A 27,900-nucleotide genomic window follows, 5' to 3' on the forward strand; every position below is an offset into this window, starting at 1 on the left:
CGGGAGCAGCATGGCGGCGTCCTCCGCGGGCGAAAAGGAGAAGGAGCGACCGGGCGGCGGGTCGGGGGCGGCCTGCGGCAACAGCACGCGAGAGCGGCTGCTGTCTGCGCTGGAGGATCTGGAGGTCCTGTCCAGGTAACGCCGGGGCCGGGGGCGGGCGGGGGCTGTCGGGAGGGCTGCTTCCTGGGTGGGCAGGGAGGGAGACCCCGGCGCGCGCGGGACCCAAAGACGGTGCCCGAGTGTCGTGGGCGTGGCGTCCGCGGCCCTCCCGCTCGCCGCGACGGCGCCCCCCTCGCCCCCGAGGACATTTTAGTGACGACCGTGACCCAGGCATCCCGAGACCGTCAGAACCGTCGCAGACCTTAGAGATTGCGGTGTGAACCCCTTCGACCACAGCCACTGTACAGACATTTCAAGAACTACCACCAGGTGCCACGCGCAGGAGGACGGTCGTGAGGGCGAGGCGAGGGGTCGACGGGGGGAGCCCACTCGCTGTAAACGGGGGAGACCCGCTGTGGACAGGGACGCGAGCGGGTTTCACCAGGGGCGTGCGCCGCGGCTCCTGCGGCACTGGGACTAAGTGCCGGTCCAAACCGTGCCGGTAATCAGGTTGGCTTCCCGGAGAAAGGGCTGCGTGGCAAGACCGAGTTTCCCAGGGTCCCTAAGCGGCAGGCGGCTGGAGCAGCAGTGATGTGTGTTACTGATTTCAGAGGAGGGGGCACACACGACTGTGTGGGGTGAACAGTTTGGGATGGCTGCGGTGCAGCGTGTGTGGCAGAGGCATCTGATGAAATTGCACGTCCTTTTCTTCCGTCATCTTTCATGATAGTCTGTTAAGTTGGTGCCCCTCTTAATTTCCTCACGTTCACTTGGATGTGAAAATTGTTTTGGTTCTTTCTCCTAAAATGTTACTCAGATTTGACCGCTTGTTCCCATCCGCACTATTTTACATCCCATCAAAAATCTTTCTTAATGCAGCCTCCCAACAGTGTTAGTTGCCTTGATGCATCTCCACTATATCTGTTTGTTTTGCCCAAGAGCAGAGCTATGTTTTTAAAAGGCATCTCAGATCACTTTTCTGCTTTAAGATATTCGTTAGGTTTCCATTTTCTGATGAGATAAAGTCCATATTCTTTAGCTAAGTGTACAATAGATAAAGCCATTCTCCGTCTCCTCTTAATCCATCCTATTATTCTCATTTAGGTCACATCCCTCCAGCCTCCCATGCCCTTCATTCCAACCTCCTGAATGCTCCCATTCTAAAGCGAGTCGTATTTCCTCAACTCTACTGTCATTCCCACTCCACATCCATCTTGATAAATCATTCATTCATCCGGCTCAGATGTCACCATTTCCATAGCCAACATTCATTGACAGCTTTAGAATAAATCTCATATATTGTATTACCTGGCCTACTAATAATCAGCATTTTATCTACTGTGATTTAGTTCTTGCTACAGCAAGCATTACTTACTAGATTACTAGGTCAGCACAATATTAAATGATGTAGTACTGTAAGTTAAATAGCTCGTGTTTAATTCACGGTTTGGACTGTATTGGACTCAAATATTGCTTGACTACAAATAGGGCACATGGAATCTTCAGGCATCCAGCAGTCAGGACAGCGAACAAGAAACTCAGATGCAAGGCAGCTGTCAGTGCGTTGCCCCTGTGTAAATGTTCACAAAGTAATGCAAGTGCTGTATTTCCTTCTGTCTTTGTTGACTTTGGGGTTCCTGGTTGAGACCTTGATAGTTAATCCTGTCAATGAGTACCAGGATGATTTCTTAGTAAAAAGACCCTAGCACAGGGGTGGGCAACCTTTTTGTGAGTGCGTACCAAAACCAGCAAAATCTCTGACTCAAAATTCTTCTGCGTGCCAACCCTAATTTTTTGAGAACATATTACGCCTACTTGATATCTCTTAAGGTGTACGTATGTGAAGAACCTTGAAGAAATAATAAAATTCATTCGAGCGACAAAAACACACTATATAATGATGAAAAATACATTTTTTTTAAATGTATACATGTACACTGATAGCCCGACAGAAAACTTTATGACTCCATTTGATATTATCAGTGGGACTTTTGCTGCTGCATCACTGATGCCAGAGATTTTACATCAGGTTTATATTTCGTGACCTTCAGAGATATGCACGAGCTACTACTTTCATCCGTCAGGCTACTCCTATTACAAGACAACAAAATTCATCACTGAGAACAAAGATTCACAAGTGTATGTGGATGAAACCAAAACACTGGTCGGATCTAGAAAGGCAGGGAGCATTAAGGCAGAGGCATAGAAATTGCTCTTCCCCTCTCCCGTCAATCCATGTCTATGGTCTTTAAGATCACTTGTTATGTAAAATTATTTATTTATCTAAGATGCACCTACACTGAATTTATCTGAAAAATAAAAGGTCGATATTAAGAAAAAAATTGTAAATGGAAGATTCTAAGAGAGGGTTTCGCGTGCCAGCAAAAGTTACTGGCGTGCCATGTTTGGCATGCGTGCCAGGGGTTGCCCACCCTGCCCTAGCAAGACAGTTTTCAGTTAAATAATTTGTGTCTCTGCTGTGTGTCATGTCGACCTTTGGGACGCTAATTGAAGCTTCATTTAGTTTATGTGGAGGGCTTATTCTTTGAAAGATATTAAAGATCAAGTTAACATCCCATAAATGCTAACTAGCCCACTGCTTTTCTAAATAGGACCAACTGTCATTTGAAAAACAGTGCATTCATTCTAACAAGTGCTTTCAGAATTATTGGTCATCCAGTCACTTTGAGTACCTTGACATGCCTTAAGTAGGTAGCCATGTAGTTGTGATACAAATTTGTGTTTCATTAGATTCAGAACAGCTAATAATTAATTGGAAAATACTTCTGTTGCTTTTTGCATACAATTCCTGTATGACTCAATTTTTCCACTTTTTGAATTCTGAGTCTTCTGTTTGAAATGGTCCTTTGAACTATTTCTTCTTTGGGAATAATTCTCACCAGAAAGCCAAGTCTAATACTTGATTGGCTTCTAAAATCTTTGCTAAGGAATCTTGATGATGTTGAGTATGAAATCAGTCAAATTAAAATGTTCCTTATTATTTTTCATTTTGACCAACCATGTGATATGGATGGTAGTGACTAATTTTTCTGTAAATATGTTGATATTGTGAAGAAGTGACTCACCCTTTGGGGAGTTGTGACTGCTGCCTTTTGTACGGAGTGGGTCTTAGTCTTAGAATTTCAATATATTCCCTAGAATATATTTCATATCCACTAATTTCAGGAGCTAAAATTCTTAGCCTGCCCATCCAGAGTAATGGTCTTGTAGAGTTTTTTCTGACATTGGACAACACAGCAGTCAATCTTGAGTTCTTGCCCCTGGATTGTTGTGCTACTGAGCTGTGTATCTGAGTTGTGTTTTCCTAATGCTATCAGTACCTGTCAGAGTGCATATACTTGATATCCATGTACTCTAGACTTGAGATAGCATAATTAAGTAATTTATAAGTTACATTAAATTTGAGACTAACTTGAAATTCTCTTGTATCTAGATTTGATCAATTTATCCTACTTTGTATTTAATTCTTTCCTTGATTACCAAGTATAGCATTTTCTGTGTGGTGAAATGTGTTTACTCACTGACGTAGTGAATCATAGTTTAAATTTTCCTCAAGAACCTCACTGTTTCTGAAACTTTCTTCTTCAGCATTCCACTTGTACATGAACAATTGAAATGCTGAGTTTTCTGTTCCTCTAAAAGAAGCTGTGTTTCCTCTATTGCTCTTTTTCCTAGAATGCCAAAAAGACTTTGATTTGTCGCCCTAGCCGGTTTGGCTCAGTGGATAGAGCATCGGCCTGTGGACTGAAGGGTCCCAGGTTCGATTCCGCTCAAGGGCACATGCCCATGTTGTGGGCTCGATCCCCAGTGTGCGGCATGCAGGAGGCAGACAATCAATGATTCTCTCTCATCATTGATGTATCTATCTCTCCCTCTTCCTTCCTCTCTGAAATCAATAAAAACATATTTTTAAAAAACACTTTGATTTCTCATTTATTTGTAGTCCTCACTGAATTTATTGACAGGTGATAGGCTTCGGTAATAACCATTGTCTTAAAAGTTCATTTTTCTTTTTCTCTAATTTTTCTCTTGACTTATCTACTGTCATGCTATTTTATTTGTTCATCTCTAAAGAAAGACAGGGTGACAGTAGATAAGTGAAAATTTACCTCTTCTATGATCCTGGTGGTTGGTGGTGGTAGTAGAAAGCATGTCACTTTGTGGTTTGCCACCTAAGACTCATTGAAACTTCTCCACAGAATGAGGCAGTTCTAGGTGATTGACTTTCAATAAAGTCCCAATATGTGACCTGGGAAGTTTGTCATTTTCCTCTGAATGAACTTTACTCTTGTTTCCAGTTTTATGAAAAATGAAAAGTTTCTGGTTGATGTAACCTCTAAGTTTTCAAAATAGTTTGAAATATGGGATATATTTTTTACTGTTACCTGATTATGTAGCTTTTCAGTATATTTATTACTTTGTAAAATGAAATAGAATGAGGTAGTCTTTGTAGAAATTAAAAAAATAAAAACATAGATGGATTGTAATCTAAAAGTTTTTTTAACCTGTTTGTAATTCAGAATTCATTGTCCCACAGAAACCATGTTGATAGTAGTCTTGAAGTTTCCACACCGGTCTGTTAATTCTGTGTACCTCTCATTTATCTCAAGTGTAATTCAGTTAACCCTTGAGCAGTGCAAGTTAGGGGCACCAATTTCCCACACAGTGGAATATCCACATATAACTTTGACTCCCTCAAAGATAGTAACCTACTGTTTTTCAGAAGCCTTCTGATAACATAAGCAATCAATTAACATATTTTGTATATGTATTACATACTGTATTTTTTTTTTTTTACTAAATTTTAATTGATTTCAGAGATGAAGGGAGAGGAAGAGAGAGAGATAGAAACAGCAATGATGAAAAAGAATCATTGATAGGCTGCCTCCTGCAATACTGGTGACCCCGGACATGTGCCCTGACTAGGAATTGAACAGTGACCTTGTGGTTTTAGGTCGAGCCACACTGACTAGGCGTACAATGTATCTTACAATAAATTAAACTAATAAAAAAAAATGTTATTAAGTCATAAGGAAGAGAAAATACATTCTCTTCCTAACCCTTAACTTTGGTTTTATTTTTGTATTTTCTTAGTTATTCTTATCACTTGTATTAGAATTCAAGTGCTAATTTTCACTTTTATAACCCACACATCTAGAAAGTGCCTGGCAAGTAATAGGTACTCAAGAAATATTTGACAAATGAGTGTATAAAGACCTTCCATTCCCCATCTACTTTTTTCATTAATTAACTAATTCAATATACAATGCTGTGGGAAGGTAGAGTCTAATTGACACCATCCAGAAAAAGGGTATGAGGCTAGCAGGAAGGAAGGTAAAAATAGCCTGGCAGCCAGGGAGAAAGTACAAACACTGGGGCTGACTAGTAATGTGAGGTAGCAAATTGTGAAGTTGTCCCCTCCTGCATAATATCTGAAAAATCTCATCTGTCAACAAATTTGGAACTGATATATAAATATTACCTGCTAGTCATCTTTTTCTGCTCTATACACTAGTTTTCTTATAGGATTGGCATATCTAGTAAATGAGCTTTCTAGACAGATAGGATTTTATTATAGTACTAGAGGCCCGGTGCACCAAGTTAGTGCACGGGGCGGGGGGGTGCCCTCAGACCAGCCTGCACCTTCTCCAATCCGGGACCCTTCGGGGGATGTCCGACTCGCAATCTGGGACTGCTGGCTCCTAACCGCTCACCTACCTGCCAGCCTGATCCCTCTAACTGCTCTCCCCTGCCAGCCTGATTGCCCCTAACCGCCTCTGCCTCAGCTCCATGACCATGGCTTTGTCCGGAAGGTCGTCTGGAAGATGGTCAGTCTAATTAGTATATTACCCTTTTATTAGTATAGATGTAAGAATCTATAATACTAAAAGTTTAATATGCTAATTAGACCGGACATCCTTCCAGACAAAGCCGGGGCTACAAGGGAAGCACAGGTCCCAGGTGCCTGCTGGCGGCCGGAGGGAATCCTGGGTCCCGGGTGCCAGAGGGAAGCCGGTGCCGGCAGCCAGGGAAAGGAAGGCCTACTCTTGCACAAATTTCGTGCATCGGGCCTCTAGTTCCTTTTATGTGATACCTGTTTGGTTAATTTAAAAATTCAATTTTAGTGGAAAATTATTAAAAAATGACTCACCCATTTCTTGTTTTATTTTACCTTACAACACATAAAAGATTATGTTTTCACTGATCTTTTCATATAGACAAGGGATAAGGAACATTTTCTGTAAAGGCCCAGATTGTAAATACTTTTGGAGACCATAAGTTCTCTGCTGCAACTACTAACTGCCATTGTAGTGGGAAAGCAATCATAGGCAATATGTAAATGAAGAGGCATGGCTTTGTTCCAAAAATGCAGTATTTATCAAAATTTCAGATGTGCTGGGCTGGATTTGGCCTGCAGACAAACCCCTAATGTAGTTTTTCATGCATAAACCAACTATAATGCATTGGCTGCAGTTTCTAGTTTGGTTTCTTTAAAGTGAAATAAGAACTTAGACTCTCATCAAGCAGTCTTAGGGCAGACCTTTGCTGGGTTTTTGACTTCCCCTGCTTCACAGCTGTTGTTGAGTCTTTCCAAGCATTTAACTTCAGTTTTTACTGAAACAACTTTTCTGTTCACAATCATATTTTATTGGTATTTATGTATTGAATATTAATGTTTATAATTATAGTAATAAGTAAAACTTACAGAAATAAGTTTGATAGCAAACACAGCTGGTGAGAGCTGAAGTCCACAGTAATAGTGGACTGAGAGGCAGTAGCCATGTGTTCTTAGTGCTGTGGGTACCATCAATACAGTAAGTCTGGTAGAGATAAGTTAAGAAAGCCTCTAGTGTATTTACATTGCAAAGAGTTATTTGTTTGTTAATTATTTTTTGTTTATTTTCTTCTTTCTCTCTCTCTCTCTTTTAGGGAGCTCATAGAAATGCTGGCAATTTCAAGAAACCAAAAGTTGTTACAGGCTGGAGAAGAAAACCAGGTAAGTGGCTGCTTTTTTAATTCAAAACCAAACCATAATTTCCGCAAGTTTCCTATTTATATTTACTTTGTGTAAGAACAGAAAGATTGGATCATTTTAAGTTACTAATTAAAACTTTTAAATTGATATTTGTATCATTTACATAAGGTAACAATGTAATCAAGAAAGTAGTTGTCTAAGGGTTTAGCAGTATTGTTTTCTATAGTTCTAATTGCAATTACCCATTTATTCATTTTTAACTTTTGAATCATCCAATAAAGTCTTGTTAAATGGAGATCAGAATAGTTTCTGGAGTCAAAAAGGTCAGTGTTCTCATAAACTAGCCCTTTATTGTAGGACTAGAGGCCCGGTGCATGAAAATTCATGCACTCGGGGGGATCCCTCAGCCCAGCCTGCACCCGGGACCCCTCGGGAGATGTCTGACTGACAGCTTAGGCCCACTTCCTGGGGGGGATTGGGCCTAAGCTGGCAGTCAGACATCCCTCTGGCGGCCCAGGAACCCTTGGGGAGTGGGCTTAAGCCATTAGTCGGACATCCTTAGAACTTCGGAGGTGGGAGAGGCTCCCGCCACCACCACTGCACTGACCAGCCATGAGCCAGCCTCTGGCTGAGCGGTACTCCCCCTGTGGAAACGCACTGACCATCAGGGGGCAGCTCCTGCGTTGAGTGTCTGCCCCCTGGTAGTCATTGCGTGTCATAGCGACCGGTCATTCCTGGTTGTTCTGCCGTTATGGTCAATTTACATATTACCCTTTTATTATATACTAGGAGGCCCGGTGCACAAATTTGTGTATTGGGGGGGTCCCTATGCCTGGCCTGCGGGATCATGCTGAAGCTGGCACTCCGACATCCCTTGAGGGGTCTCGGATTGTGAGAGGGCACAGGCCAAGCCAAGGGACCCCACTGGTGCACGATCGAGGCCGGGGAGGGATGCAGGAATTTGGCCAGCTGGGGAAGGACTACGGGAGGGCTCTAGGGCATGTCCGGCCCATCTCCCTCAATCCCAATCGGCTGGACCCCAGTAGCAAGCTAACTTACCATTCAGAGCGTCTGCCCCTGGTGGTCAGTGCACATCATAGCGAGCAGTTGAGCAGCTTTAGCGTATTATTAGCATATTACCCTTTGATTGATTGAATGGACAACCAGACACAGCATATTAGGCTTTTATTATATAGGAGGACTAGAGGCCCGGCACATGAAATTTGTGCACGGGTAAGGTTCCTAGGCCTGGCCAGCAATCAGGGCTGATCTGTGGGGCAATCAGGGGGCCCCCATGGCACCCACCTTAGCCGGCCTGGCACACCACCCCACCCGATCGCCACGCCGCCACCACCCCCCCGATCTCCCTGCCGCTGCCATGGGTTGCCTGCCTCTGCAGGGTGACTGGCAGGACCATCAGGGGTCCCCCACTGACACCCACCTTGGCTGGCCTGGGGCATGCGGGTTGAGGGCAGCTCCTGCACTGAGTGTCTGTTCCCTGGTGGTCAGTGCATGTATTAGCGACTGGTCGTTCCACTGGTCATTACACTGTTTGGTCGATTTGCACGTTAGGCTTTTATTATATAGGACTAGAGGCCTCGTGCACAAAATTCATGCACAGGAGCGGGATCACCTCAGTCCAGCCTGCACCCTCTCCAATCCAGGACCCCTCAGGGGATGTCTGACTGCAAACTTAGTCCCGATCCCGGGGATCAGGCCTAAACTGGCAGTTGGACATCCTTCTCACAATCCTGGACCACTGGTTCCTAATTGCTCACCTGCCTGCCTGCCTGGTCGCCCCTAACTGCCCCCCATACTGGCCTGAACATCCCTCACTGCCTCTGTGTGCTGTCCTGATCGACCCTAACTGCCCCCCCTGCTGGCCTGATCGACCCTAACTGCCCCCCCTGCTGGCCTGATCGACCCTAACTGCCCCCCCTGCTGGCCAGGTTGTCCCCAACTGCCCCCTCCCTGCCAGCCTAGTAGCTCCTAACTGCCCCCACCCCACCGGCCTGGTCACCCCTTACTGCCCCCCCTGCAAGCCTGGTCACCCCACACAGCCTGCTTGTTCAGTAATTTGGTCATCCCTCACTAACCCCCCTGCCAGCCTGGTTGTAGGCAGCCATCTTGTGAGGGCGTGAGGGTTAATTTGCATATTACCTCTTTATTATATAGGATTGGTTTCCCAATTTTTGTCCAGTCTCTTCCCACATCCCCCTCACCCCTTTCCCCCCAAGAATAGCCAGTCCACTCCCTTTCTATGCCCCTGATTCTATTATAATCACCAGTTCATTCTGTTCATCAGATTATTAACTTGATTTTCAGATTCTCTTGTTGATAAATGTGTATTTGGTGTTCATAATTTGTATCTTTACCTTTTTCTTCTTCTTCCTCTTCTTAAAGAATACCTTTCAGCATTTCATATAATACTGGTTTGGTGGTGATGAACTCCTTTAGCTTTTCCTTATCTGTGAAGCTCTTTATCTGACCTTCAATTCTGAATGATAGCTTTGCTGGATAAAGTAATCTTGGTTGTAGATTCTTGGCATTCATCACTTTGAATATTTCTTGCCACTCCCTTCTGGCCTGCAAAGTTTCTATTGAGAAATCAGCTGACAGTCGTATGGGTATTCCCTTGTAGGTAACTAACTGTTTTTCTCTTGCTGCTTTTAAGATTCTCTGTCTTTTGCTCTTGGCATTTTAATGATGATGTGTCTTGGTGTGGTCCTCTTTGGATTCCTTTTGTTTGGGGTTCTCTGTGCTTCCTGGACTTGTACGTCCATTTCTTTTACCAGGTAGGGGAAGTTTTCTGTCATTATTTCTTCAAATAGGTTTTCAATATCTTGCTCTCTCTCTTCTTCTGGCACCCCTGTAATTCTGATGTTGGTACGCTTGAAGCTATCCCAGAGGCTCCTTACACTATCTTCATATTTTTGAATTCTTTTTTCATTTTGCTTTTCCGGTTGGGTGTGTTTTGCTTCTTCGTATTTCAAATTGCTGACTTAATTCTTGCAATCCTCTAGTCTGCTGTTGGGAGTCTATATAATATTCTTTATCTCAGTCAGTGTGTGCTTAATTTCTAGTTGGTCCTTTATCAGAACCTCGAGGGTCTCATTAGATTTCTTGTAGGTCTCATTAAGTTTATTGGCAGTTTCTAGAAAATTCTTGAAAAACCTTAAAAGTGTGGTTTTGAACTCTATATCCAGTCGTTTGCTTTCCTCCATTTCTGTCATCTGTGTCCTTTTTCTTTGTCTCCGCATTTTTTATGCTTCCCTGTGTTGATAAAGTATTTTTCTGTGCTGAGTGTCCTCTCGGGCCCAGTGGTTCAGCCTCCCCAATTACCTGAGGAGGACACTCTTGGTGCACCCCCTTGTGGTCTTTGTGCACAGTCTTGTTGTAGTTAAGCCTTGATTGTTGTAGTTATCACTGGGAGGAATTGATCTCCAAGCCAATTGGCTGTGAGAATCAGCTGTGTCTGCAGTGGGAGAACTTCTGTGCTGGAGACACCCCTCTGGGGCAAGACTTGCTTCAGTGGGGCTTTGGTGCTCACTGAGTCTGCCCCCTGAGTGTGTCCTTTATGGTTCCACGGAGCTGCAAATTGGATGGTCTCACTCTGACCACTGGGTACACTGGCTCCTGGATCTCTAGCAAAAGCCTCTGTGCAGGGCTTGGGAAGGGCGGGTCCCACGGGATCAACAGGGCGGGGCTAGCAGTTATGGCTGCTCTCAGTCCTGCCCTCAGAGGCTCCGCTTTACAATCACTGCAAGCCCCTCAGTGAGAAAGCTGCCCTCGAGTTCCGACCAATGCCAGACGTCCCGCTCCTCCTGTATAAGTCTGGGTTCCCAGAGACTCTCCCGGAACTGGAGCTCAGAGCCTGAGACTCCCTCCCAAGTGAAAACAACAACCGCACCCTCAGCCGCCAGCCCGCTCCGTGTGCGCCTCTGTACCTTAGTATTTTACTTCTGCACTGTGCCTCTGAGCCTTGGTATGCTTTTCTCTTTCCTTCTAGTTGTAGAATTTCCACTCAGCCAGCCTTCCTGTGGTTCTGGATGATGTCTGTTCCGTCTTTTAGTTGTATTTTTGAAGTGGTTGTTCGAAGCAGCAAACTCCGGTGTTTACCTATGCCGCCATCTTGATTTCTCTGCTCTCCCCCATTATCTTAACTTCATCTTCTGATATCTTTTGAGGGCAGAGAAATCTGATGTACTATAAATAGAGGTGCCCTAGAACTTGTTTTCTTCAATGATCAATTCCCTCAAGAGGAGGCTACAAGTTGAAAAAAAGGGATATTAGGATTAAGGGATATTAGGATTGGGGTTTTTTGTTGTTGCTGTTGGTTTGTTTTGTTTTCAGAAAAAGCAAGAGCCTAGAGACAAATGTGTCATTAAAGAATCCCAATCTCAAATTCTTTATTATTAAACTAGAGGCTCGATGCACGAAATTCGTGCAAGGGTCTTGGCCCTTTCCGCCACTGCAGCCGCCTCTGCCTTGGCCCCCGCCGCCGCGGCTTCGTCCGGAAGGTAGTCTGGAAGAACGTCCAGTCTAATTAGCATATTATGCTTTTATTATTATAGATAATGTGGGATTAATTAGGAATTTATACAAAACTACAGGCCCGGTGCACAATTTCGTGCATGGGTGGGGTCCCTCGGCCTGGCCAGTGATTGGGGCTGGTGGGGGCCGGCTGGGGAGGGACTGCAGGAGGACTCCAGGGTCTGTCCAACCTTCTCGCCCAGTCCTGAATGGCTGGACCCCAGCAGCAAGCTAACCTACTGGTCGGATCGTCTGCCCCCTGGTGGTCAGTGCACATCATAGTGACTGGTCAAACGGTCAACTGATCAGTCAGACAATTAGCATATTACGCTTTTATTATATAGGACTAGAGGCCCGGTGCACAAAAATTCGTGCACTTGGGGGGACCTCAGCCCAGCCTGCCCCCTCTTCACAGTCTGGGAGCCCTCAGGAGATGTCCTTCTGACGGCTTAGGCCCGCTCCCCATAGGGCCGCAGTCTGGCCTTCCTCTGTGGGAGGCAACCGGCCAATCAGGGCAAGGCAATGCTCCCATCACTCCTCTGCTGCTGCCACTACCAGCCACTGTGGCTGCCTAAGCCTTGGCCCTCGCAGCCACCGTCGCTTCCCTGAGACTCGGGCCGGCGGCCTGCCTGAGCCTCATGCCTTCCCAGCGGCAGCCTTCATCCGCAGCCTGCCTGAGCCTCAGGCAGCTGCTGCAGCTTTGTCCAGAAGGACGTCCAGAAGATGTCTGCCCTAATTAGCATATTACCCTTTTATTAGTATAGATAAGCGAAAAGTGAGAAATGACTTTTTACTTTATTTTCTAGGCACTTAGTAAATGCTAGCTATGAACCAGACACCCAGTTTATTCAGGAGATCATAACCAAAACCTGCACTAACCTTTCTTATACTTTTTAAGGACCAGCAATTCTTGCCCTGGCCAGTTTGGCTCAGTTCGTTGGGCATCAGCTTGTGCATCACAAGATTGCTGGTTCAATTCCAGGTCCGGATACATGCCCAGTTTGTAGCATCAACCCCTGGTAGAGCGCATGCAGGAGGCAGCCAATTGATGTTGCACTCTCACGTTGATGTTTCTCTCTTCTTCCTCTTTCTCTAAAATCAATATTTAAAAAAAAAGAAAGAACTAGCGTTCTGTGAATTATATCTTGTACTTAGTACTGTGTGAATTCCTGAATAATTTTCATTAAAACTGTTAAATATTAGAGGGATATGCCATTTGAAACTTTCTAACCACCATTTGTTTTAATATTCATATTTTCATATATTTCGAATTCCAAAGTTAGAAGTGACCTTAATGGTCTTCAATTTGATCTCTTTCAGGGTGGGTAAATGAATTAAAGGTTAATGGATAAGTGGAAGTAGAATCTAGGTCTTCTGACTTCAGTTGGATAATTTTCTCTACTCAACAATAAAATCTAAAGAGAATTTTTACTACTCTCTGATGGTTTATAAAATAGGTCAAACTGTGTAAATTTCTTGAAAGCTCTCATGGAACTAATGTATACTACTCACTTTGGTTAATAATTTTTTTTAAAATATAGTTTTTATGGAAATGGAAACCTAGCTTTCTCCTCTTGTCACTTAAGAATGGGGATTATAGGCCTATTAAAGAGAATGCACTTCTTACAAAAACGCTTTCTATTGATACTTAATATAAATTTCAACACAGGATGTTGTACAGTCTTTTATCTATTTTATCAGAAGTCCTGTAAAAATGAGAGGCATTTCATATCAAAAGGAACTTGAGCACCCATGTCTGTATTTTTTAGACTTTAACAAATTTTTAATAATGTTTTAAAAATTGATTCTGGCCCTAGCTGATTTGGCTCAGTGGATAGAGTGTCAGCCTGTGGACTGAAAGGTCTCGGGCTCAGTTCTGGTCAAGAGCACATACCTGTGTTGCAGGCTCGATCCCCAGTAGGGGGCATGCAGGGGGCAGCCGATCAATGATTTTCTCTCATCATTGATGTTTCTGTCTCTCTCATCCTCTCCCTTCCTCTCTGAAATCAATAAAAATATATTTTTAAAAATTGATTCTGAATTTGGATAGCCATTTCCTTTCTAATATATTATGTCCTTCTAGGATAGTAAAGTAAGGGTATTTAGATTAGATTGCATCTTCTATAGTCAATGGCAGGTGGGTGATGACAATAACTACCCTTTATTGAGCTTTTCTATGTGTACTTAATACATTATATCATCAATCTTCATAACAACTGTCTGTGATAAGGTACTGTTATTATGCCCTTTTCCTAATGAGAAAGCAGGCTCCAAGAGGTCAGGTAACTTTCCCTTGTCATATGCTAATAAATAAAAAACTAGAGATTTGAACTCGAACTTTCTATTTTTTGCTTCTTAACCTTTATAGTTAGTGCCAAAACTTATTTACTATTTTTTGAAATTGCTCTTTTGTAAATCATCTTCATCCTGAGCAATACTATACATGAAATCACAGGTTTTGTGTGACAGTTATATTTTCTAATATTAGCACAAATGTGTAATTATAAAAAGTTTTTTAAGTTCTTGGTGCCAACTAAAATCATCTCAAGTATCAAAATTGGGGGAACCTCCACTGCATTCTATTTTTAAGGATAAACTTCTAAGTTTTTTCTTCCCTGGGAAATTAATAAACTTGTTCATTTAGCATATTGCTAGTTCTGAAAGGCTAGTTTTGTTTTGTATGAAAAAATAAACACATAATTACAAAAAGAAGGAAATATTAATATTAATGTTTTCCAAAATAATTATAAATAGGCTATTTTTATTTTCAATAAGGATTAAAAATATTTGAATATGTTAAAATTTTATAACCCAGACAAGTAGTAGATGGATTGTTTCATTGGAATGTAGTTTTTTATTTTGTTGTCTGCTTTAATCAACTATTACCTGACAGGTGCTGGAGTTATTAATTCACAGAGATGGGGAATTTCAGGAACTAATGAAATTGGCACTTAATCAGGGAAAAATTCACCATGAAATGCAAGTTTTAGAAAAAGAAGTTGAGAAGAGAGACAGTGATATTCAGCAGTTACAAAAACAGCTAAAGGAAGCTGAACAAATACTGGTAAGTTGGCAGTCTGGTTCTTTAACAAAGATATTGTTTATTTCATGTATTCTTGAAAAATAAGTCTACTATTAGTATTTTTTAATTGATTTTTAGAGAGAGAGAGGAAGCGACAGGGAGAAAGAGAGAGAAGCATTGTTGATGTGAGAGAATAACATTGATCAGCTGTGTCCTGCACATCCCCTACCAGCTCCAAGCCTGCAACCTGGGCCCTAAACTGAAATTGAACTGGCAACCTTTTGGTGCACAGAACAGTGTTCCACCATTGAGCAACACCAGCTAGGGCTCTAATATCAGTATTTTGAAGTGGCAGAAACTTGATTTTCCAAGTCTGAAAGTGACAACTTTTCAGTTTGGTCAAATATTTCAAAATCAGTAAAAATATGTACCAATTTTATAAATTGATTAAAATTTATATTAGTTAGTCTTCCATCCTAAACTAGGTGGGATTAGGATAGATGTCAAGGGCTCTAGTTTTTCTTTTTCTTGTTCTTGGCTACTGTTTCAAAGAGGCAATTTATTTGCTATTATTTGCCCAGTTATTTCACTATATACTAACTAATGTAATTGTTGTATGGTGGTGTTGCAGACACAACTGTGTTTGATTTTCATATGAATCCGACATAGCTGGCTTTCTTGACCCTGATAAATCTCTCCAAAATGTGTCAAATTGGGCTCCAATATATAGAAGCCTGAGCAGTTTGGGATAAATGAACCACTCCTACTACAGAAATGACCCCAAGTAAAAACTTCTTTTGTTTTTTCTTTCCTTTACTTGTTTTGTTTTGGGGTGGTTTTTTTTGCTTCCAAGTAAATACTTCTAATAAAATCTATTTTTCATTAAAAAAGTAACACAGTGGAACCTCAGTTTTGTTCTGGAAGGCTTTTCAAGAAGCGATTTGTTTGAAAATTGAATCACATTTTCACATTAGAAATAATATAAATTGAATTAATCCGTTCCAGACCCCCAAATGATTTCCTGTTTTGACCTTTCTTATATACAGTACATGCCTAATATACTGTTTAATCTATAAACAAACACTTCTTTTCTTAAATTTATCGAACCACCCCATACTTGCCTTAAAGAAATCATTTTCAGCACTCATTCCAGGGGTGTCTTTCAGGTCCGTATGCAGCATCTTTGTGAGTTCATATATCACTGCCTCCAAAATGCTTTCACTGCTAACTGCTTTTCATTTATCCAAATCAACAAGTTTTTTTATGTCTTCAATTGCCTATAATCATTGCTACTTTCATACCCTTAGCAACATTAGCGCTCTTGGTGGCCCCTTTATGTTGTAAAATTGTACTAGTCTGTTTGATTTCACCAGCAACAAAAGCATTCTCTCCTTTGTTGCCTGAGAGATGCTTTTTGTCACGCTGATATATCAGCATGAAAGGGTTGTCAGGCCCAAAACCTAAGTTTGGTTCCACAACCGAGACATTTTTTTCTGTGAACAACTTGGTTGGGAAATGAATTGTTCAAAGTGGGAGATGTTCCAGAAACTAGGTTTGCCTATCAAAGGATATTCAGAAAATACAAAAAAAGGAGAAAGGAGGGAAAATTGCCTTTAGTCGCACTGCTCAAAGACTGCCACTATTCACAATTTGGTGTAGATCCTTTTAGTCTCAGGTGTGTACATTTTTTTATCTATTTTAATTAATAAGGTACTAATTGACATTCTATTACTATTTATTAAAATCAAAGCATTTTTATATAATTATATCATTTAGTTTTCTAACTTTCTGTTACAAAGAATACTTTGATGAATATTCTTTCAGAAAAGCCTTTTTACTTTTGCATTTCGGATTATATTCTTTGGATTAAGTTTCAAATATAATTATTGAGTTAAAGACAGTGAACACTGAATTTTATGATATAGGTAATAGCAACTGACATTTATTGATCACTTGTGCACCAGGCCCTGTACTTTACTCTTCACTTGCATTATCTCAATCTTCATAGCAATTATATGAAGTCATTTTGCATTTTAAAAATGAAGAAACCAAGATTTTAAGGAGGGTAAAAAGTAGAGATGTAACTTAAACGTAAATCTCTTCAATGCCATATTCTTAACCACTGTATTATAGTTGAGGTTGCATATACTAGGTTAACCTCATTTTACCCTTCAGTGTACCTGTGTGAGAAATGGGGTGAGGAGTTCATATAGTAGTCACTAAGCATGAAGGTAATGGTAATATATAAATGAATAAGAGATCAATGCAAGAATATATCTTGTAAATTAAAAAAATAAATTTTTAGATATTTTATTCTTGAATTAGGTGAAAGAATAGGATGCTTTTGGGTTGGTTCATGGTCTAGATCTCTTCTGAATGATGGACATAAAGAAAAATGTTGGTAAACAATTCAATTTATATGTTATTTCTAACAAGTAATTTGTGAATGGAGACTAATTCATGAATATAATATTTGCTTCATTAAGTATAGCTGTGATGTAAATGATATCCAGTGCTGTTTCAGAATATTACAAATAAATTGTGGGGATTTCCAAATTGGGTATTGTTCCTGTAGGATAAGTGATACTATGAATTAAGCAAAAAAAACTGGGCTTGATATTGTGAAGAATAAACCATATTTCTCTTTAATGTTCTTTAGGCAACAGCTGTTTACCAAGCAAAAGAAAAACTGAAATCAATAGATAAGGCAAGAAAAGGTTAGTACTACGGGAACACTGAATGACTTTCTGGAAAAAATCAACTTTTAGTCTCAAGAAACTGATGAGAGTGTTATTAGTAATCATTTGCTACTGTCAAAAGGTTCCAATAAATTTTCTTTATAAAGTGTCAGCTATGTTTTAGTGCTGTGCCCAAGTATTACATCTTCTTTCAGCTATAAACAGCAATAATAAAAGGCAAGTAATGGCTATGTACTCAAATGTGCAGTAAAGACAATAGCTTTAAAAAATTGTTGGAAAAAGAGAACAGTGAGCTGGAAGCGAGTGGGATTTGAATTGAGTCTTGAAAGATAGGACTGAGAAAGAAAGAAAATATCCATTGGACAATTGTAGTGGGACTAAGACCATCATGAAGTTAGAATGAGTTATGTCTTTGGGATGTATACATGCAGAAACACAGCATGTCTTCCTGTTCCCTCCTGCTTCTCTCTAAAGGCTCCCTTTTGGGATCTTTTGGGATCTTTTATTTTGCATACTAAAAGTCAGAATTGTAATGAAAACTCTGGCTGCTTCCGTTTAATAATCTACATTTAATGATCTCAGACTTATCGAACTTTCCTCTTTTCCTGTTTCAGATAACTATTGATATTTGGTGTATATCTTTCCAGAATTTTTTCTTTGTTGTTGTTTTTGTTAATCCTCATCTGAGGATATTTTCCCATTGATTTTTAGGGAGACTGGGAGAGAGAGGGAAAGACAGAAAGAAACATCGATGTGAGAAACACACATTGATTGGTTGCCTCCTGCATGAGCCCCAACCAGCCCGGGCCGGGGAGGAGCCTGCAACCGAGATATGTGCCCTTGACTAGAATGGAGCCCGGAACCCTTTGGTCGGCAGGCCGGCGCTCTATCTACTGAGCCAAACTGGCTAGGGCAGCAGGGTTGTTGTTTTTTTAGATCTATAAATACATATATAACAAGAACAGTACATATACATATGTATACATATACCAGTATTCTAAAAAAAAAAGTCAGGTCACATTGTACATATTACTTCACAGCCATTTTTTTTTTCCCTTAATGAATATATTGTAAACATCTTTCTACTTAGGTCTACTTATAAGCTTAGAGTCCGTTAACAGTTGAGTGATACAGTGTGAACTGATGCTCTGATTTGGATATCACTGGGAAATGAAATATGTTCTCTTTTATATGTGTTCACTGTTGCTTTCAGAATAGTAATAGTATTTAATGGTAGTTAAAAATTGAGGTTATTGAGCATTGTCATGATAGTCTCCCAAATTTAATACTTTTTTAAATTTTTTTTATTAAATCTTTATTGTTCAGATTATTAAAGTTGTTCCTCTTTTTTCCCCCCCATATCTCCCCTCCACCCGATTCCCAACCCACCCTCTGCCCTCACCACCCCCCCACTGTCCTCATCCATAGATGTACAATTTTTGTCCAGTCTCTTCCCACACCCCCCACACCCCCCACACCCCTTTACCTCGAGAATTGTCTGTCCACTCCCTTTCTATGCCCCTGATTGTATTATATTCACCAGTTTATCCTGTTCATCAGATTTTTTTATTCACTTGATTTTTAGATTCACTTGTTGGTAGATATGTATTGTTGTTCATAATTTTTATCTTTACCTTTTTCTTATTCTTCCTCTTCTTAAAGAATACCTTTCAGCATTTCATATAATACTGGTTTGGTGGTGATGAACTCCTTTAGCTTTTTCTTCTCTGTGAAGCTCTTTATTTGACTTTCAATTCTGAATGATAGCTTTGCTGGGTAAAGTAATCTTGGTTGTAGGTACTTGCTATTCATCACTTTGAATATTTCTTGCCACTCCCTTCTGGCCTGTATAGTTTCTATTGAGAAATCAGCTGCAGTCGTATGGGTATTCCCTTGTAGGTAACTAACTGTTTTTCTCTTGCTGCTTTTCAGATTCTCTCTTTGTCTTTTGCTCTTGGCATTTTAATTATGATGTGTCTTGGTGTGGTCCTCTTTGGGTTCCTTTTGTTTGGGGTTCTCTGCGCTTCCTGGACTTGTACGTCTATTTCTTTTACCAGGTAGGGGAAGTTTTCTGTCATTATTTCGTCAAATAGATTTTCAATATCTTGCTCTCTCTCTCTTCTTGTGGCACCCCCATAATTTGGGTGTTGGTATGCTTGAAGTTGTCCCAGAGGCTCCTTACACTATCTTCAGATTTTTGGGTTCTTTTTTCTTTTGCTTTTCAGGTTGGGTGATTTTTGCTTCTTGGTATTTCAAATCTTTGACTTGATTCTTGCGATCCTCTAGGCTGCTGTTGGATCTCTGTATATTATTCTTTATTTCAGTCAGTGTATGCTTAATTTCTTGTTGGTCCTTTTTCATATCCTCGAGGGTCTAACTAAATTTATCGGCGGTTTCTAGAAAATTCTTGAAAAACCTTATAACCATGGTTTTAAACTCTATATCCAGTCGTTTGCTTTCCTCCATTTCTGTCATTTGTGGCCTGTTTCTTTGTCTCCGCATTTTGGCTGCTTCCCTGTGTTGATAGAGTGGTTTTCTGTGCTAGGTGTCCTCTAGGGCCCAGTGCCTCAGCCTCCCCAATTACCTGAGGAGGACACTCTTGGTGCACCCCTTTGTGGGCTTTGTGCACAGTCTTACAGTTAAGCCTTGATTGTTGTTGGTATCACTGGGAGGAATTGGCCTCCAGGCCAATTGGCTGTGAGGATCAACTGTGTCTGCAGTGGGAGAACTTCTGTGCTGGAGACACCCTTATGGGGCAAGACTTGCTTCAGTGGGTCTTTGGTGCTCACTGAGTCTGCCCCCCGAGTGTGTCCCTTATGGATCTGAGGAGTTGTAATCTGGATGGTCTCACTCTGACCACTGGGTACACTGGCTCTTGGATCTCTAAGGAGGTGCTAATTTAGCCTCTGCCTGAGGCTACCCAGCAGGAGCTACGGAGAGATCTGTGGATTCTTCTTCTTTGTTTGGGATTTGGAGGTGCCCAGATGAGGCCCAGCTGTGAAGCAATGCAAGCTGCTTTGGGGCCTTGGGCCTTCCTTTGGATGTTCTCGGTCTCTCTGACCCAGCCGCAGTTTGTTAGGTAATTTTAGATTGCAAAGGGCCAGGCCATTCATATGCAAAATCCTCTGCGCACAGCTTGGGTGGGGCAGGGGTCTCAGGGAATCAACAGGGTGGAGCAAACAGCTATGGCTGCTCCTCAGTCCTGCCCTAAGAGGCCCCGGGTCTCAGTGTCCCATGGTAATTGCTGCAAGCACCTCTGAGAGAAAGTCGCCCTCAAGTTCCGCCCGATCCCAGACAGTCCAGTTTCTCCCCGTATGAGTCTGGGTCCCCAGAGACTCGCCCGAAACTGGAGTTCAGAGCATTCGGGAGCTTGTGTCTCCCTCCTGATTGAAAAAGACAACCGCGTCCTCATTTGCCAGCCCTTTCCGCGCGCCTCCATACCTCTGCACTTTACTTCTGCACCTCCTCTGAGTCTCTGTGCTTTTCTCTTTGCTTCTAGTTGTAGAATTTCCACTCAGCCAGCCTTCCTGTGGTTCTGGATGATGTTCCTTTTGTCTTTTAGTTGTATTTTTGAAGTGATTGTATGAGGCAGCAATTTCAGGTGTTTACCTATGCCACCATCTTGGTTTCTCCCAGATTTTAATACTTTAATTATGTCAGCTGATTTTTCTGCATGTCTTGCTCTTTTGTTTGGAAATATATATAATTTAAGTCACATTATGCATTCAGATATTATTAGGGAAGGTAGGTAACTCAGATTATCCTATTTTCAAATCATTTAAAAATTAAGTATTATATGTAACTATGATTTATGCATTTATAAACTTCTGTATTTACACTCAACTCTTTACTCTCTCAGGTGCTATCTCCTCTGAAGAAATAATTAAGTATGCACATAGGATTAGTGCAAGTAATGCTGTGTGTGCCCCACTGACCTGGGTTCCAGGTAAAAATACTTCTCTTTTTACTAGATATATGTGAAAATTCTTACATGACTGTACACAAAAATAGAGAAAAAGATTTAGATATAGAATGTATTTAAATACAGAATTATGTAACATTTGCTACGTATTTTCACATTTTTAAGGTTTTATAAGTAAGAATGTTGGGCATTGGTTTTATTGGTTTGGTTTTCTACAAAGCTGTTGGCACTAGGACCTGTGTTTGTTTTATTTTTATTTTTTAATAAATAATTTTAAAAGCACAAGTTAATATGTGATGATTCTAAAGCTATAGATTTATATGCCTGTAAAACCCATGCTGGCCAGAAGCCAACTTTTTAGAGCCATTAGGATTTCCACAAATATTCCAGCCTGGGAAACAGACAGTTCCAGCTATTAGGTGATAAAGATAGAGCACTGAGCGGCCCAATTGCAAACACACAGGACTGGGAAGAGCTGGATTAAAAAAGGCAGCAAAGGGAGTAACAAGCTGCAACTATATTAATAGACAATGGGTAAACATAAGATGGAGACATTAAGGTAGAGCAGCAGCCTTGGGAGGAGTGGGAGATAGTTATCTCAACTTCAGTAATTCCTGATGGTATTTTGGTATTTGCCATACTAAGAAAACTAAGAGTAACTACATTGTTTGGGGTCAGTAACTGGAGTTTGTGAGAAATATTATCAAAAATTTGGTCCTAATCTGGCCCAGTTTTGATCAACCCCAAACTATTTAGTATGCTTTTATGATTGGAAATAAAGATTACTCACCCCTGATACTCCACTGGAAAGTCAAAGAATTAGTCTTTAAATGACAAGATGAACGAGATTAGAAAAAAGTTTTAATTTAGATAGTTCTTCCAGTAAGCATTCAGTCCTTTCCATCAGAAAAAAAAAAAAGTGTCATGATCTGTTCTCCCTCAGAGTATGTATCATTATTTTCATACTAAATAATGCAGTTAAGTTAGAAGAATCAAGATCATTTTAACTTTTTAAATTTGTCATTTTGAATTTTTGCTAAATTGACAAACTTTTTCATTTTTTTTATATAGAGAATAGTATATTATGGTGAAGATTTAGAGAAGAAATAAAAATACATGTATTAAATATATTATCCTCTTAGTAACAATTGATAAGATGTCCTTCATATTTCAAAATTTAAAGTTTAGCTTGAGTTTTTCAAAATGAACCAATCAAATTAAAAGTCATCTGTTTTGGGTTTGGGTTTTTGTTATGTTTGTGTGTGTTTTTAGGGGACCCACGGAGACCATACCCAACGGATTTAGAGATGAGAAGTGGATTATTGGGTCAAATGAACAATCCTTCCACTAATGGTGTGAATGGTCATTTACCTGGAGATGCACTTGCGGCAGGCAGATTGCCAGGTAATATTAATTAAAAGAATGCTTTCAGACAGACCAAAGTTTTGGCTGTTGAACAAGTTTCGGTACCAGATCTGATTCATTTTAATAGCTGTTTTCTGCCAATTTATTCTACTCTTAGTTCTAGATGGAGGTTATGAAATTAGAATAAACTGACCTTTCTCTCATTTGTTAATATGCCATTTTTCTCAGGCATTGGGCTCTCTCATTATTTTTATTGTTCTAAACATTGGTTTTTAAAATTGTGAGATAGCCCTAGCTGATTTGGCTCACTGGATAGAGCCCTGTGGACTGAAGGGTCCCAGGTTCGATTCCAGTCAAGGGCACATACCTTGGTTGCAGGCTCTTCCCCAGCTCAGGCCCTGGTTGGGGCACATGCAGGAGACAAATAATCGATGTGTTTCTCTCATATCAATATTTCTCTCTGTCTTTCCCTCTCTGTTCCACTTTCTCTAAAGTTCAATGGAAAAAATATCCTTGGGTGAGGATTAAAAAATAATAAAATAAAATTGTGAGACGTACTGTATAAACAGTAAGAAATACATATTTTGAGTTTAAAGATGATAAAGTGGATACACTCCTAGAACACCCCGTTAAAATGAATAACAAAGCTTTTTATAGGCTTTTAATAACTTTATAAAATACCATTTTTGTGAGACTTGGCTCAAGTTTTGCATGTAGTATGGTTTGTGCTATTCTTGTATGTTACTTTATGTTTTCCATATGTTATCTTTTATAGAAGTGACTTGTTTTGATTTGGAAGAACATTTTAAAGTTAAAAAAGGAAAATACTACCCTTTTCATTAGTCACTTAGTATTTTATTATTTTCCTCTGTTTTATTTATTTACATTGTTAAAAATGTGCTCTGAATATATATATGTATTTAGAGCAATTTTTTTTTCTTCTCATTGTAAGGATGTCCCTGTGTTACTAAAAATGCTTTGTAAGCATTATTTTCATTATCTAAAGTACAAATTGGAAACTCACTGTGCATTAGTTTCCTTGGATATCGCCTCATTTTTCTCTTTGTGATTTTGTTATGGAAAGGGGACCTGGCTATTGGAGGATCTGCCTAGGGCCAGCTGATAGTATGTGGGTTTTTACTTTGTGCAGGGAAAATTTCACAACAGGAGTCCATTTGAATTTTAGAGGACATTTAATAAAGCTTGGGAGTGAAACAAGAAAGGACTGGGGAAATGAGCCTAGGCTGGTCTGCTTTGGCTAAGAAATCAGAGAAATGGGGGTCTTGGGGACAGGTTCAAGGGGTTGCCTGGGACGGACTGCTGCTGCCCATTGCTGCCCTGGTTGAAAGCCTCCTGGGATCCCTTAGAGTTTAGGAGATGCATGCCTGTGGAAGAAGAAGGGGTGGGGAGGTTCTGGTGTGCCTCTAGGAAGGAGAGCCAGTGCTGGGTCCTTTGTCTTGAGGCTTTTATCTCTCTTGCAGGCAGGAACCTTAGGGGAGGTCACAGGGGAGGGTTTCAACAGAATGTTCATCAATTTTCTAGGTGTGCTTCTCAGGGTCATGGTCTTCACTGATTAGTCAGTGTCAGGGGCGGGGGTCGTTAGTCATGGCAGCTGGACCTGATGTCACCCATCTGGTTTTGCTGCTTTTCTGGGTTTGGAACTGAAATACAACTGAGGCCTAGATGTTATCTCTGGGGAGGTGACCTTCTGTATCTGTAAATTGCTCTGTCAGTTTGTCCAGCTCTCTGTCCCAGTTTCTGTGTTCCACTTGTTCTGGCTTAGTGGCCTATCTCAGTTGTACCATATCATATGCCCATCAAGGTCTATTTAGGAGGCAGAACCACACCAGCAGTATGGACAAGGAAATTTTAAAGAATTAATAACTAGTATAGTAACAAGATACTAACTATTAAAGGAATAACAGCTATGGGGAGCAGCTACGACATCTAATAGCAAGTCAGTGTACCCAAGGTTCCTCCCCACCCCCATTCCAAGGCCTACATTCATATCATGGTGCCCTCAGTAGAGGGGGAATAGCCATGGCCCACTGGATGGCAGAGAAGTTAGGTGTCACAGGCCAGAGCTGGCAAACAGGAAATTACCCACTAGAATTCCAGCAAGACTTGCTAGAAAGCTACCCTTTGGGGTAATGATGAAACTTTCCTGGGAAACCATCCTCTGGGACGCCACTGAAACTGGCTCGGAGGTGAGCACCACTTGTCCTGTACACCAGCCAGGCACAAGAGTAAGAAGGAAAGCATCAGATCCAAGAGATGCTTTGGATAGAGTCCCTCCAGTGCCCTCTACTGGAAAAGCTTAACAGTGCAGCTGCTGGCAAGGGAGTAGTATTTTTAGAATCAAGGGAGTGGACTTGACACTTAAAAGGCAGTTTAAACTTGTAATGCATAGTATAGTATACATTAACTATAATGTATACAAAGAATATATAGAGCAATATGTCATCTAGCATACAGGGTGGAGTAAAAGTAGATGTACAGTTGTTTGTATGGAAAGTAACACAAGAATCTATAATAATAAAAGGGTAATATGCTAATTAGACCAGACGTCTTCCCTACGTCATTCCTGACAAAGCTGGGGTTAGGGGCAGAGCCAGCCTGGGTCCCAGATGCCTGCCTGCAGCTGGAGGAAGCCAGCCCAGGTCCCAGGTACCAAAGGAAAGCCGGTGCCAGCAGCCGGGGGAAGGAAGGCCTATGCTTGCACGAATTTTCATGCATTGGGCCTCTAGTAAATAATAAAAAATAATGTGTTGCGTACTCACACTGTACACCTACCTTTGCCTCACCTTGTATATGTACATACATCCATAGGTATAGCAAATATGTGATTTGTAATTATGTTTTGCAAAAGAAAAATTACCTACTGACTATATAAATAGTTACTTATGATAAAGTAGGACTTTTTAAAAATAAAGCAGAGGTTCTAGTTACTAAAACATTACTCTCTTCCTTGATAAATTGGATCTTCGTTAATTTGGCCAAATGTGTGTTTTGATTTGTAGTCTAAAAAAAATAGTTATTTCAAAATAATTGCATGGAGGGAAGAATTATCTAGAAGTAAATAATCACTAGTAGATTCTTACATGTGCTTCTTTCTTTTCTCTAGATGTCCTTGCTCCACAGTATCCCTGGCAATCAAATGATATGGCAATGAATATGTTACCACCAAATCACAGTAATGACTTTTTGTTGGAACCTCCAGGGCATAATAAAGAAAATGAAGATGATGTAGAGGTTATGTCAACAGACTCCTCCAGCAGTAGTAGTGACTCTGATTAAAAAAGCATACAAAATTGAATACTGTAGAATTCTGTTTCTTAAACAATAGCAAACCTGTAAAAAAAGGTAATATTGGCCATAGTGGAATTGTGCAGCCCATTAAAAATTACAGCAGATTTACTTTTTAAAGCCAAAAATCATGATTTTAGTTCTAAACCATTTGTTGAATATTTAGAGAATTATCAAAATTTACTGTTGGGCCCTAGCTGGTTTTTCAGTGGTTAGAGCATTGGCCCATGGACTGAAGGGTCCCAGGCTCATTTCTGGTCAAGGGCACTTACCTTGGTTGCAGGCTCGATCCCCAGCCCCAGGCAGGGTGTGTGAGGGAGGCAACCAATCGATGTGTCTCTCTCACATAGATATCTCTGTCTCTTCCCCTCCTTTCATTCTCTCTAAAAACCAATGGAAAATATCCTTGAGTGAGGATTTAAAAAAGAAAAATTACTGTTGGGAAAAAAGATTATTTGATTCAGTGCCTTCTTACCCTGTTCTAGTTTAGTTGTGTTGGACTTCTACATAGTAGTTCTGGAAATATGATTTGAGGTAAATGACCCATGTATATATCACTAATAGGCTTCCTGGAATTATTTAGAAAATATTTTTTTTTAAAGGCAGCATATCACTGAATGTGCATCATATCAAAATATCAAAAACCCTACTGAAAGTGAAAGTTGTCAGCTTCTGTCACAGGAACAGGAAAAATGTCTCAATTTGTACTATTTATAATTATAGTAATTTTTAAAAATAAACTAACTTGTTTATACTGTTTAAGCGTGTTTTAATTTAAACTACTTCCAGTGTAATTTAGGAAATTATTTCTGTAAATTAGTTGCATTTTATACATTCTTAGGTAGAATTCTGGAGTGTGAATGAACGAGATATAATAAATACAATTAACTAGTAATCACAACTAGTGGGTTTCTCAGAGGCCCACACTGACATTCTTTTTTTTTTCTCATATCAGTTTCTTTCTTTTTTCTTTTTTTTATTTATTTATTTTTTTTAATTAAATCTTTATTGTTCAATTACATTTGTTCCTCTTTTTTCCCCCCATAACTCCCCTCCTCCCAGTTCCCGCCCCACCCTCCGCCCTCACTCCCCACCCACTGTCCTCATCCATAGGTGCACGATTTTTGTCCAGTCTCTTCCCGCATCTCCCACACCCCTTTCCCCCCCAAGAATAGTCAGTCCATTCCCTTTCTATGTCCCTGATTCTATTATGATCACCAGATTATTTATTCACTTGATTCTTAGATTCACTTGTTGATAGATGCATGTTTGTTGTTCATAATTTGTATCTTTATTTACCTTTTTCTTCTTCTTCCTCTTCTTAAAGGATACCTTTCAGCATTTCATATAATACTGGTTTGGTGGTGATGAACTCCTTTAGCTTTTCCTTATCTGTGAAGCTCTTTATCTGACCTTCAGTTCTGAATGATAGCTTTGCTGGATAAAGTAATCTTGGTTGTAGGTTCTTGGCATTCATCACTTTGAATATTTCTTGCCACTCCCTTCTGGCCTGCAAAGTTTCTCTTGAGAAATCAGCTGACAGTCGTATGGGTACTCCCTTGTAGGTAACTGACTTTCTTTCTCTTGCTGCTCTTAAGAGTCTCTCTTTGTCTTTTGCTCTTGGCATTTTAATTATGATGTGTCTTGGTGTGGTCCTCTTTGGATTCCTTTTGTTTGGGGTTCTCTGCGCTTCCTGGACCTGTAAGTCTATTTCTTTCACCAGGTGGGGGAAGTTTTCTGTCATTATTTCTTCAAATAGGTTTTCAATATCTTGCTCTCTCTCATCTTCTGGCACCCCTATAATTCTGATGTTGGTACGCTTGAAGCTGTCCCAGAGGCTCCTTACACTATCTTCGTATTTTTGGATTCTTTTTTCATTTTGCTTTTCCAGTTGGGTGTTTTTTGCTTCTTCGCATTTCGAATCTTTGACTTGATTCTTGCGCTCCTCTGGTCTGCT

General features: G+C 40.6%; 1 protein-coding gene across 1 annotated transcript; it reads left to right on the plus strand.

Moving 5' to 3' along the window:
• MED4 (mediator complex subunit 4) lies at positions 1 to 26,695 on the plus strand. Its single transcript, XM_081082455.1, has 7 exons — positions 1 to 135; positions 7,051 to 7,117; positions 14,523 to 14,693; positions 17,311 to 17,368; positions 21,210 to 21,296; positions 22,545 to 22,676; positions 25,762 to 26,695. Exons 1-7 carry the CDS (start codon positions 11 to 13, stop codon positions 25,932 to 25,934), a joined length of 813 nt encoding a protein of 270 aa, XP_080938581.1. The 5' UTR covers positions 1 to 10; the 3' UTR covers positions 25,935 to 26,695.
• The last annotated feature ends 1,205 nt before the right edge of the window (positions 26,696 to 27,900 follow it).

Source organism: Myotis nattereri (genome assembly GCF_964212035.1).
Source record: "Myotis nattereri genome assembly, chromosome: 2".
Taxonomy (NCBI): domain Eukaryota; kingdom Metazoa; phylum Chordata; class Mammalia; order Chiroptera; family Vespertilionidae; genus Myotis; species Myotis nattereri.

What these genes read in the sequence shown, in the direction of transcription:
- MED4 (XM_081082455.1), top strand. Translation starts at nt 11, where the DNA reads ATGGCGGCGTCCTCCGCGGGCGAAAAGGAGAAGGAGCGACCGGGCGGC. An exon ending in GATCTGGAGGTCCTGTCCAG is followed by an intron (nt 136 to 7,050) that starts GTAACGCCGGGG and finishes TCTCTCTTTTAG; the next exon opens with GGAGCTCATAGAAATGCTGG. An exon ending in TGCGGCAGGCAGATTGCCAG is followed by an intron (nt 22,677 to 25,761) that starts GTAATATTAATT and finishes TCTTTTCTCTAG; the next exon opens with ATGTCCTTGCTCCACAGTAT.